The following is an 11,799-nucleotide window of genomic DNA, read 5'->3' as shown; positions in this document are numbered from 1 at the left end:
CAATCCCTAATAGCCGGTAGGTTGGGTTGCTTTTGGAAGGGAAGGACTTTTTTCATTATGTTGTCGAAGGTGTTGCCGAAGGCTTTCGTGGCCGGAATCACTGGGTTGTTGTGTATTTTCCGGGCTGTCTGGCCATGCTCCAGAAGCATTTTCTCCTGACGTTTCGCCCACATCTATGGCAGACATCCTCAGAGGTTGTGAGGTCTGTCGGAAACTAGGCTAGGGAGGTTTATATATCTGTGGAAGGCCATGGGTGGGAGAAAGAACTTGTCGTGCAATGTGTAAACCGCCAGACTTTCTGTTGGAAGGTAATGCTGGGCACTTTCATGTCTAAAAAAGCAAGGCTAGCAACTAATCAGAACCACCCTTAAGTGCAGCACCTAGCATTTTATCTTCTTTTTTATGATCACACACAAAAATTACCTTTAGGGAAAATTTTCTATAAGTATACATATTTAACCCGGTGGTGCAGCAGGTTAAACCACTGAGCTGTTGAACTTGCTGACCGAAAGTTTGGCAAGTTCAAATCCAGGGAGCGGGATGATTATTTTCCAGTTGCATTTCTCCTCCTTTTAAAACGGGATTCACAGCAGGAATAGCATTGAACCGAAGAGCTAAGTTACAACTTTGTAAATCTACCTGGGAGCTTCTAAAGTTATATGGCAAAATGACAGAAATGATAAAATTGAAGAGTTTGCTACCCAAGGGATGAGATGCTTCTGAATGACCAGCTCCATCCAAAAAGTATAATTTGAAAAAGCTGCAGTTCCTATTTATATTTGGAACATAAACATCAACAACTTAAAGCTTTATTGTAGTTTCTAAATATAAACAAGAGCTGGAATTCAATCGATGTCCGTTTCAGGAGATATCTTCTCGGTTGGTGCTTGGGTCGCTGGATCAGTGTTCTGTTCAACCACCTAAGGCACCACGGTCCCATCCCCTCGGCCTTCTCTTGGACCTCTCTTGGAGGTTCCACCTTTGGTTTTGGTTTGTTGACTATAGAATCACATATAGTTATCAGCTCCTAAAATGAAAGAGTTAGAAACATAAGCACACCAGGAAATAAATACTGTATTAATACACTTCTGCACACATTCCCACGTATACATATGTGAGCAAACCAAAGCCCCATGCAGTTTGAAACTAGCAGTCAGATGACAAGCTTTCACAAAAGCATGTAAAGGAAAGCCCTTAATGTGCATTAGTGCGCTGTGGTGTGTGCAACCACCATCCAGGCCTCAAACTGGTTCTAGAATTTCCTATATAAGCATCTGCAAAATGAAGCCACAGCCACAGATGCAGGTGAAATGTCAGGAGAGAGTGCTGCTGGAACATGGCCATATGGACCGTAAAACTCACAGCAACCCAATCCAGCCACATTCTTCAATATTGGTTTGAAATTGCATTAAATGGTCAGTTTTGATGAGGCCTGAGTCTGAATACATTATGACTTTCACATACATTTACGTCATAACTAAAAACAACAGCAATAGGGAGAGGGGGGAATCGGGACTTCTTACAGATAGCAGTCTTATTGACACATGTCTGTAAAGACTGGATACAGAAAGTGTTCAAGATTTCATGTGAGCCCATGCCAATATGAAGTTAAACTGGTGCTTGTCTTTCAGTAGTGTTTAAACATACAGTAACCATGTGTTTGATATTATTACTGTTGTATAAACCTTTGTTTTAACTTCTATTTTATCATCTTCTTGTGTTTTAAATTATGTATATTGTTAATGTATTTGCGCTGTTACTTTTGTAACATTGTGAGCCGCCCCGAGTCCCCACGGGGAGATGGTGGCGGGGTATAAATAAAGTTTTTATATTATTATTATTATTATTATTATTATTATTATTAAATACGTACCTATCTCAACTTGTTAAAGCACGGGGAATTCGGATCATTAAAGTGCTGATAAGGGTCTTCCTGGGACAGCTGATTCATACAACGCCAGCAGAAATTCTTATTGCAGGAAATGCATGTCATTCTGTTGCAGCCATCTATCTTCTGATAATGGTTAAATTGGCGGTGGGAGAAAAGAAAACACAAAGACCTTCAAGGATCAATTCTGTCACATGCAACAAAAAAGCTATGCTAAGCATCACTCTTGAATTTTAGTAAATCCCATAAGGCTTTCCCCCCTTTCCCCCGCCTTTTGAACATTTGTTTTCTGATTACTTTCAAAGTACCAACACAGTCCATTAATTGGACAAGGAATCTGCTCATTCATCAATGGCCTTTGGCACTCTCCCAGATGATTAGGGAGGAAGCACTTTGCATCAAGCTCTTGCAGATAAGGCAGGGCATTAAACTAAACAGTTTCTGGAGGCAAACTTGCCTAGGAGGGTTTGTTTGCAAGGGAATATAGGAGAGAAGTTAAATCTTTATAGACATTTTCTCTCTGTTGCTACCCATAGATACTCTGGCAGTCGGCATATTCAGGGTGGATAAAGCATAACAGATAACACCATTGTTTTCAACCTCATAAGTCAAGTGTAAATATGAAAAAGTCAAAATAGGTGTTCTGCCCTGCTTCTCATTTAATCAGTTCAGCTCCAGAGCTTTTAGCCGCCAGGGACTTTAAACATAGGGCATAATTGCTTATAAGAGTGATTCTCAACCTTTGGATCCCCAGATGTTTTGGCCTTCAACTCCCAGAAATCCTAATAGCTGGTAAACTGGCTGGGATTTCTGGGAGTTGTAAGCCAAACACCTGGGGACCCACAGGTTGAGAATCACTGGCTTAGTATAAAGAATATAATATATGTATTTTATATATGAGCACCACCTTGATATAGCAGTTTGAGTGTTGGACTAGGACTCTGGACAGCAAGGTTCACATCCTTGTATGGCAATAGAAACACAATGGATAACCTTGGATAAGCTTTGAAGGAAAGCAAATCTTACCAAGAAAACCATTAGAGTTGCCATAAGTTGGAAAAGACTAGAAGGCACACAACAACAACAACAACAACAACACAACAACAACAAAACCAACAACAACAATGAGACACATACATACTGTACAGTGCCATATATAATGTTATACAATGCAATATATGCTTTACTGTTGTGTGTATCTGTGTTTATGGTGTTTTTAAACTTTTGTATTCATTCAAATGTGTGTTGTAGCATGCTAATATGCAAAGGATTCTTGTGGCATCTTTGACACTAACTGAGATAAAGAAGTTATTAGAATTTTTGTGGAATTTTATCTACTTCTTCAGATGTAATGTAGCATGCTTATTTTAGATTTTCCTGGGATGGAATAAGCTCTTGTCTGTCACCACTCAATTCAGTGAAGGGGATTTGATAGTTAATACTGTAACTTTACTTCCATTTTTTTAAAAGGCAGGGATGTTTGGCCTTATGAGATGGTGATCCCACTTTTCCTTCTCCACAAAATGACCCTTGACTTATTCACAGATCATATCAGCATCATAATTTTGTCCCCAAAACTGCACTCAGCTTATATATATGAGGTCAACTTGTACACAAATATAAGTGTATACGACAGTTCTGACAGTGGCTGTCCTGTCTCACTGCTGAACAGGATGTAAAGAAGACAAAATATGAAGCATCACCTACAGGTGAGCTATCTAAGAAGACACTTTTACAATCCTGTGTTGCAGTCCTGTGATTTTTAACACCTTGAAAGATCCTCACCTATAGATCGCTTGCAGCCCACTTCACACTTCAGCATCATAAGAAAAAACTTGCATATTATATTCAAGCACATTAAATGATGACTTTCCCATCTTATATTTTCAGTCATGCTCCACTTGCTAACAGCAGCTCCCACAAAAATCTCAATCTTTCATGAGTCACAGAAGCCAGAGATTGTCTCATGCTTACAAAAGCATTCTTATGAAGAGAATTATTTTTAAAGACATTACTACCTCACTTTCCTCATTTTACTTTCAGTTCCCTTTAGAACTGCAAAATAGAATTTGATAGGAAGAGTCTCAGCCTGGAATTAATGAGATTATTTTCTGGAAAAATCTGACAAATTGCGCCTTTTACTTAATTGGGACTGCTCAAGGGTGCTCCAAAGCTCCAAGTTATCCCACAATAAATGGAATTGGTATCTAACAACTTTCAGAATAAATGTCTTGTGATTTTGCCATAATCTCACCTCTATAGGAGCTCCACAAGAAGGACATAATTTTGAATAGTTTTTCAACCATTCCTTGCTTTCTATTTCCTCTACAGCCGATCGAAGTAGTCTTTTCCCATAGTGTTTCTCTAAAAACCTTTTAGTGGTTTCATCTGCTGCAAGATACTCCTTCAGAAATGCGGCAAACTTCCCTAAGAGAAAGAATGTGTCATAAGCAACTTGCAAAACATGTAATGCACGTAACGCTATTCTTCTTAGACAAAACAAATGGCTCTTGTGGCTTAGTTTTGCATAGCAAACTACAGAGAACAGTTAATACAAACCATGAGGTGTTATTTGATCAAAATCCTGCACAACTTATACAATGAGTTTATCAATTCAGATAATTAGTTACATGATTACACTACAACCAGTGTTATAGTTTTAATTTTTTTATAACAGAACATCAGAGCTATCTAGTTCACTTTTCTCCCACCATGCTGTTTTCCACCTATACTTTATAGGCAGTATATCTTTCTATACTAAACCGAAGAGACACAAAAATGACAACAGAAAGGGTGAGAAGCTAATATAACAGCAGGCAGCCAGAGAATAAGCTTCACCCTTAAATAATTTCACTCAAAGTATTCCGTGACAATGGTATTTGTAGAACAAATGTCCACATCAAAAGGAGAAGTAGGTCCATTAAAGCATTTCACATCCTAGCAGTCCCAAGGTACATGTTGTTTCCTCTTGTATTCAACTTACCTGCAGCAATTTTGCAAGACTGGACACCATGATAAGTCTTCTTACAGACTGTACAGAAGGCATAGCCACAATTGCAACAAATGCCCACATTACAAGATGGTTCCTGCATCACCGGTGTTTGGCAGCCTAGGCGTGGGCAGTATACCACATCTGGCATCAAGTCCAAGGTGGACTGAAGCAGCAGGCGGTCGTAACGGGCAAAAAGTTGCTCTTCCACCAGCCCTTTAACCTGAAAAGTAATCAATAAAATGTTGTGTTGCTAAATTTTGCTTTTCTGAATATGAGGAATCCCACAAAGGCTACATGAGCTTCTTGGAGCAAAGAGAGATTATTATTACTGAATAACCTTTTTATATATTTTAACCTTATTAATTTTTTACCTGCCCTGGAGTTGCAACAGAAGGGCATTTTGGTTCCGGACAGTTAAGGCAATGGACTTGCCCATCTTTGATTTGAATTTCAAAGTAATCCTTTACACAGGCCTTGCAGTACACATGCCTGCAGTCCAAAAATAGCATACATTCACTTCCCAGTTTGTCTGAAAAGCATATATTGCATGTATGCATTTTACTGTTGAAGCGTTTTTCTTGTTGAGCTAGGTCAAAATCGAGAATTTCTCTTATCAATCTGGCTCTTCTGTTAAAGGTTTCTGCCTGTTCCATGGCACCACCTGCGGCACCATAGCAAACTTCCTCGTGCTCTTCTCCACTTATTATTGGTTCAAATGCTGAGGTAATATTCAGATAGGTAAGGGTTTCCTCCTTGAGAAACTGTATCCAGGCAAACAAGACCACAGAGCCTTTTTTTTCTTCCCATAAGGTGTCCAAGTGCTTGCAAAGTGCAGTGAGCTAGAAAACAGAGACATATAAAACCATCACTTTCCTTCCAACAATACTATGTGTTTTTAAAGAAAGTGTCAGATTACAAGATTGAAGCACAAGTACATCAAGGCTGCCACAATATACATTTCTGAAATGAAAAAAGAGAGACTCTTTCACTGTGATTCAGGACACATTTATTATTTCTCTTGTATAGAGCAAAGTACATTATCAGCTAAGTGCACAATTACGGTACTCTCATTTAGCCTAAACCTAAGCACAAATACATTTACCCTCAAAAGAAAAAAAAAATAGCTGTGTTGAACAGAATATATTTCCTAGGAAAAGTGCCTGGAGCTATAATGTAACACTTTCAACATGACACGGAATATAAAGCAAGATGAGCAATTGTTTGAAAAATAAAGGGAATTTGGATGAAGCATTTGAGAAGAAAAACAGCATTTCATATGAGAGGGAATTGGCTGCCTTGCTGCTTATTCCATCTGTATCAGGCTGCTTCCAAGGCACCATAGTTTTATGTGAGCAAATAATGTTTTACTCATATTTGTATTTAATACCCTACTTCACACAATACTTGCATGAGATCATGGATATGTATATACATCTCAATGAACAGTGAGCATCCTTGGGACTCCATGCCTGTGGTCCTCTCAGAACCATTTGTACCCTCTTTCCCTCCAGCTCCACTCCCCAAGACCACTAGTCTCTTAATCGGAAAGGGAGAACTGCCTCTTCTGGAAGCTATGTTTACATACAAAAAATACCTGTGTTTCAAAAGCATCAATTGGCCTCTTGTCACTCCCCCCCCCTCTTTCTCTTGGGGGGGGGGATTTGTGGCATTTTGGACAGTCTGTGTAACCCCAAAGGGTCCCAGCAGTAGAAAGATGGCTTGTGGGTTTAATGCTGTCGTTCACACCTACCAAAGTAGTATAGTGTAGTGTTTTGACTCTTGGACTAAGACTCCAGGAAACCAGGGTTCAAACTGCCACGTGGCAATGAAAACCTGCTGGCTCATCCTGGGCAAGTCACACACCCTTATCCAGAGCAAAGGCAACAGTAAACCTAACTTGATTAAATCTTGCCAATAAAACGTTATGGTAGGATTGTACATCAACTTGAAGGAACATAACTACAACAACAGCATCCTAGCTATGGGCAGACAACAAATGAAAAATATTTCCTGATGATTTTTAAAACACAATGCCAGAAGCCTTTTAGAACAATTACAATTGTGTAAAAGGAACATAATTTGACCGAAGACATTATGAAGCTTCATTTGCTGCTTCCATAGAAAATCAACTAGCCCAATTAATCTTTCTCCTCCACCTTTTTCTTAAAACCATTCTGGTGAACACCATGAAGCATGAAAGATCTGTACCAACCTGTTCTTGGTGAAGCCACTTGCTGCTGAGGGTGAATGCAGGTGGGGAAGCTGACGGGTAATCTGCTGGAAATTCAAAATTCAGCACTATTGGAGGTAAAAAGGAAACTGTGCATTCAAACCTGTTGTTCTGAAGATTCTCTGCCTGTTTGCCTGAAACAAAAGAAATATCACAGTGTAAGTTTGCAATGCAACTTTAAAGTTATATTGCTTAACACAATTATTTGATAAGATGTCTGGAAAATATATTGGTTTTTAAAAGCATTTCATTAGCAATTCATTCAAAGCAGGATGGTGCTGTGGGACTGCGAGCTGACTCCTCCCAAGATGAACATTCACTTCTTCCTGGTTCCTGGTTCACAGAAACCACTGCTTGCCAAGGTTACTAATCTAACAGGGTTTATAACTCTGTCATTATTATGTTTGCTGCTCTCTTCAAGCATCACATTAGGACACTCCCACACATGAAAAGCTAACATGGGGTGATAAAGGAATTACGTCAGAACTGCTTTAGGTTGGAAACTATTTTTCTTAGGGAAAGAAAAAAGGCATTGGTTGTGTGCATTTTCTATCTGCGTTTTTGACATCTGAAATAAAATAGACAATTTTGTTCAACAATATAATTTGCTTTAGGCGTAGCATTGTTTTGTATTATATTTATTGATTTGGACAGTTTAGTTTAGCTGGATATATGTTTAAGAAACCATTAAGTAGCAGCAAAGAGACAGATGGGGATGATATCAAGAATGCCACGATGGATGGATGGATGATTGCTGCCCATGTACAAAATGTCTTTCCACCAAGTAGATCCTTTTATGCCATCAAGAAGCCTACAGATGTTTTAAAGGCCACTGTTCCAAGCATATGACAACTAGCATGGAGCACAGGAAAATCTCTTTTAGATCAAACAAAGCCATGTTAAGGCAGAAAACTCTATACATTGGATAGCAGGAGTTGTTACCCTACTATTTTATTTACTGTTTGCAATGCTGACGGTATTTGCTATCTGTAGATATATAACAATTAACATTTTATTCCAAGGCTTTTTAGTCCCTTCACACTATAATGCTCTGATTGTTACCTTTATTATTTTCAAAATTAAAACTTTTGAGGAACATATGAGAATCCTTTTGTTTGTAAAATATACAAGGGACATGATTCTGTACAGAATTCACAGATAAGTGAAGGTGATTTGCAACCCTCCATATATGGCATCTGTATAAAAGCAGTATGGCATGGTTTCAGGGCTATACGCCATTCACACCATCTAACCCAGTGGTTCCCAATCCTGAGGTCCCCAGATGTTTTAGTCTACAACTCCCAGAAATCCCAGCTATTAGGATTTCTGGGAGTTGAAGGCCAAACATCTGGGGACCTAGAGTTTGAGAACTACTGATCTAACCCTAGACAGTGAAAGCCATCTGATCACAAGACACACAAACCAAACTTGGGGTGGTTGTCCATAGTCAGGGCAAGTCTGCATCCAGAGGGAGTGGGGACACAACTAAGAATGTGTGCAAGGAGTGCAATTCATTAAGGAAGAAGGGGGACTCACCGCTCCACAACAGCGTGAAGTCCTCAGGCAGGTCCACTAAAACTCTGATCTCTCCTCCCTGCCCTGACGGCGCTCTCTTGAATTCATCTTCATCATAAATACTGGCCAGAGCAAGGAGCTCGTCCTCCTGAGCGTCTCTGTCTCCAGAAGACATCTTGAGTGCTGTACTTGCGAAAAGATCCCTGGACTCAGATGGGCAGGCCAGCTGCTCTGTAATTACAATATCGATGTTGGAGAGAGACTTGGAGAACTTTTTGGGACTCCAGCCCCGTTAACCACTACCAAACCAAGGGCCAGGGATGGTGTTCATCAATTCTTGTGGAATACAGCTTTGTGTCAGACCACTGATTTGGATCAGGGTCCTTCCACACAGCCATATAACCCAGAATATCAAGGCAGAAGATCCCACAATATCTGAGTCCACACTGCCATATATTCCAGTTCAAAACAGATAATGTGATATTTTATTCAGCTGTGTGGAAGGGGCCTGGAAGGAGAGACACATATTCCAGTTCAAAGCAGATATTATTGTATTTTTTGCCTTGATATTCTGGGTTATATGGCTGTGTGGAAGGGCTCTCAGACTAACCTTTCTGCCCTTTTGAATCCTCCTCCTCCTGCTCCTTCCCCTCCCTCCCTCGTTTGTTGGAAGGGTTTCTTTCCTTCTCCTGACAAGGGACTCCACTTTTAAAAAATAACAAGGTCCCAGAGTCTGCCTGAGGGGATGGCTTCAGCGTTGGACTGTGGCTCTAGAGAGCTGAACCCTTGCTCTGCCATGGAAATACACGGAGTGACCTTGGGCAAGCCACACCCTCTCAGCCTCAGAGGAAGGCCGAGGCAGAGGGTCTTCTTCTGCTCAAAAGAAACTTCAGGGGTTTTGTTTTTAATTATCCCCGTCACAAGTCTCCCAAGGACTGGTGCCAGGAGCCTAGCCCCAGCGGTCCGCTTTCCCTTTGGCTCCCGGACTGGCCCCGTGCCCCGGAGAACGAAAGAAGCCCTTTGGGAACCCGGGAGTCAGGCGGGGCTCTTTCGCCCTTCGCCCGGGGGTGCCTACGTACGAGCCCCCTTTGGGAAGCCCCTTGCCTTCGGGAGCTGCCGGGCTCCAGGCCCCAGGAAGTGGCAAAGGGCTGGCAGGCAAAGCCCGTCCTCCCTGGGCCCCTCCCCGCCCCTCTGCCCCGTACCTGGCGCCACAAGCCCCGCCGGATCGCCTCGCCTGGGCAGTGGCAGCTCGCCGGCCCTGGCCCTCCTCCTCCTGCTTCTGCTGCTTCTTCTGCCTGCCCTCATCCGGGCTCCTCCCTTCGCGGCTCGGGCTCTTAGCGGCAGGGAAAGGGCGAGGAGAACATCGCACGCAGCCGATCTGCTTCCAGGAAGGGCTGGGCTTGGCCCAAAGCATCCCTCGGGCACCGGCGAAGGAAGGGAGGAAGGCAGGCAGGCTTGGCTTGCAAGGGCGCCTCTTCACTGCAGTCCAAGCTTGGCAGCCCTTGGACCGGGAGTAGTCGCTTTACAACTGTCGTTCCAAACTTTTTTTGACCAGGGACCATTTTGATCAGGGACCACTCCCCAACATTATAACCAAAAGGGTTACCAATCAGTTTTTGGTTAACTTTTGATTCGATTTGGTTATTTGGGGTGCTGATTCAGATACAGAACATATGCTCACCCACAGAAAACCATATTTAATAATCTAGAGCTGATGTGGTCTATCCATTGCAATTGTCTGAATCAGTTCCCCAAATAACCTCAGGAACAGGCCTAAAAACGAAAACACCAAGGTGCCTCCGCTTCCAGGCACCATATGGAATGATTCCACTCAGGGGGAGGAAGGGGGAGAAGCAGCAGTCAGGAGGCTTGTTGTCCTGCCTTTCGTGGGTAGTCAGCCTCTCCCCTCTCAACACCCCAGGGTTTCGTGAGACCAGCTGCTCTCGTTGCACCGGTGTAGTAATGGTGAGGCCACTGAGCATATTTTAGTTCTTGGGGACCACTAGTAATCTACGGACCACAGGTTGGGAACCACTGCTTTACAAGGTCTTGAGTATGCACTGCTTAAGAGTGTTATTGCCTCACCAAACTGCAACTTCTACCATCCCATAGCGTTGAGCCATGCATTCATCAAATTGCATTTGTTCCCCAGTGTATATGCATCCCAAGGTATGATTCTCCAGTTGGCTCTGGAATGCAGATTCAGGGTCTGTCTACACTTGGAGAATGATGTTTGACACCCCTTTAACTGCCTGGGCTCCTTTTTTTTTTTTTGGAAGACCTTTGCGGGAGTTTTTTTTAATGTATAGAGGTCGGTGCACAGCTGATCAAGTCTTCACAGAGAGTCCCAACCAGTGGTATGGTTAACACTACAATGGTGGCTTCTCAATCTGTTGCAGCCTTCTTCTGCATCACAGCCGTTATAACATGTACCATGTTATCTTCTGCCTTCTCTGCCATTGAAGTCTTTGGGTCTTCAAATTGTTTTTGGTCTGGATCCTCCCCTGCAGCTCCTCCTGGAAGTACGTGAATCTGAAGGTTGCGCCCCTACAGGCTCATTGGAACACACAAGCTCCCTCACCACAAGCTGACAATCCATCAAGAGATGAGATACTGAGGTTTGGGGAAGCGCCTACCTTCCTTCGCTTTGGCAGAGGCGGCTAGAGCTTGTAGGACCATGCCCAGGATCCCTCGCATTGAGCCCTGGCAGTTCAAGGGGGTCAAACTACACGGCAGATCCATCCTCCAGGACCAAGCTTTTTCATCAAGAATGAAGCGCAGTGATGAAAGTTGTCATTTAGGTTTAGCAAAATAGTCAGAGTAAGCATAGGACCTTTGAGGAGCATTATGAAAGACCTAGACAAGATCCTCTAGTGTCAAGATATACAACTCAGCACTAAAGTTAAGATTGTTTTTGCCCTTGCACCTCCCCATTTCTATGTAAGATTGGCAAAGCTGGACACTGAAGAAAGTGGTCAGAAGCTAACTCCCCAAAAACTTGCTGGAGAATTGTGAAGAAGGGTGCTATACACCTTGTACAAAGATTTATTCTGGACCCAAAGTGTCACTAGCCAAGCCGATTTCTGAATGGGAAATGTAGCAACTGGAGGTCTGCACCAGATCCCAACCCATGGGTTTAATGGAAGCCCCAAACATCTGCTTTTTAGACTGATT

General features: G+C 42.3%; 1 protein-coding gene across 1 annotated transcript; it reads right to left on the bottom strand.

Annotated features, from left to right (window-relative positions):
* Positions 1 to 793: 793 nt before the first annotated feature.
* On the bottom strand, positions 794 to 10,073 carry LOC100565294 (E3 ubiquitin-protein ligase RNF14). The gene is made up of 8 exons (XM_008104713.3): positions 9,828 to 10,073; positions 8,647 to 8,856; positions 7,093 to 7,244; positions 5,252 to 5,719; positions 4,872 to 5,100; positions 4,143 to 4,315; positions 1,874 to 2,014; positions 794 to 1,027 (listed from the first exon to the last, which is right to left on the bottom strand). Exons 1-7 carry the CDS (start codon positions 9,928 to 9,930, stop codon positions 1,874 to 1,876), a joined length of 1,476 nt encoding a protein of 491 aa, XP_008102920.2. The 5' UTR covers positions 9,931 to 10,073; the 3' UTR covers positions 794 to 1,027.
* Between the last annotated feature and the right edge of the window lie 1,726 nt (positions 10,074 to 11,799).

This window comes from Anolis carolinensis, chromosome 2 (assembly GCF_035594765.1).
Source record: "Anolis carolinensis isolate JA03-04 chromosome 2, rAnoCar3.1.pri, whole genome shotgun sequence".
Classification (NCBI taxonomy): Eukaryota; Metazoa; Chordata; class Lepidosauria; order Squamata; family Dactyloidae; genus Anolis; species Anolis carolinensis.
Note: the sequence above shows the minus strand (reverse complement) of the source record. Positions and strands in the feature narration are given on the sequence as shown.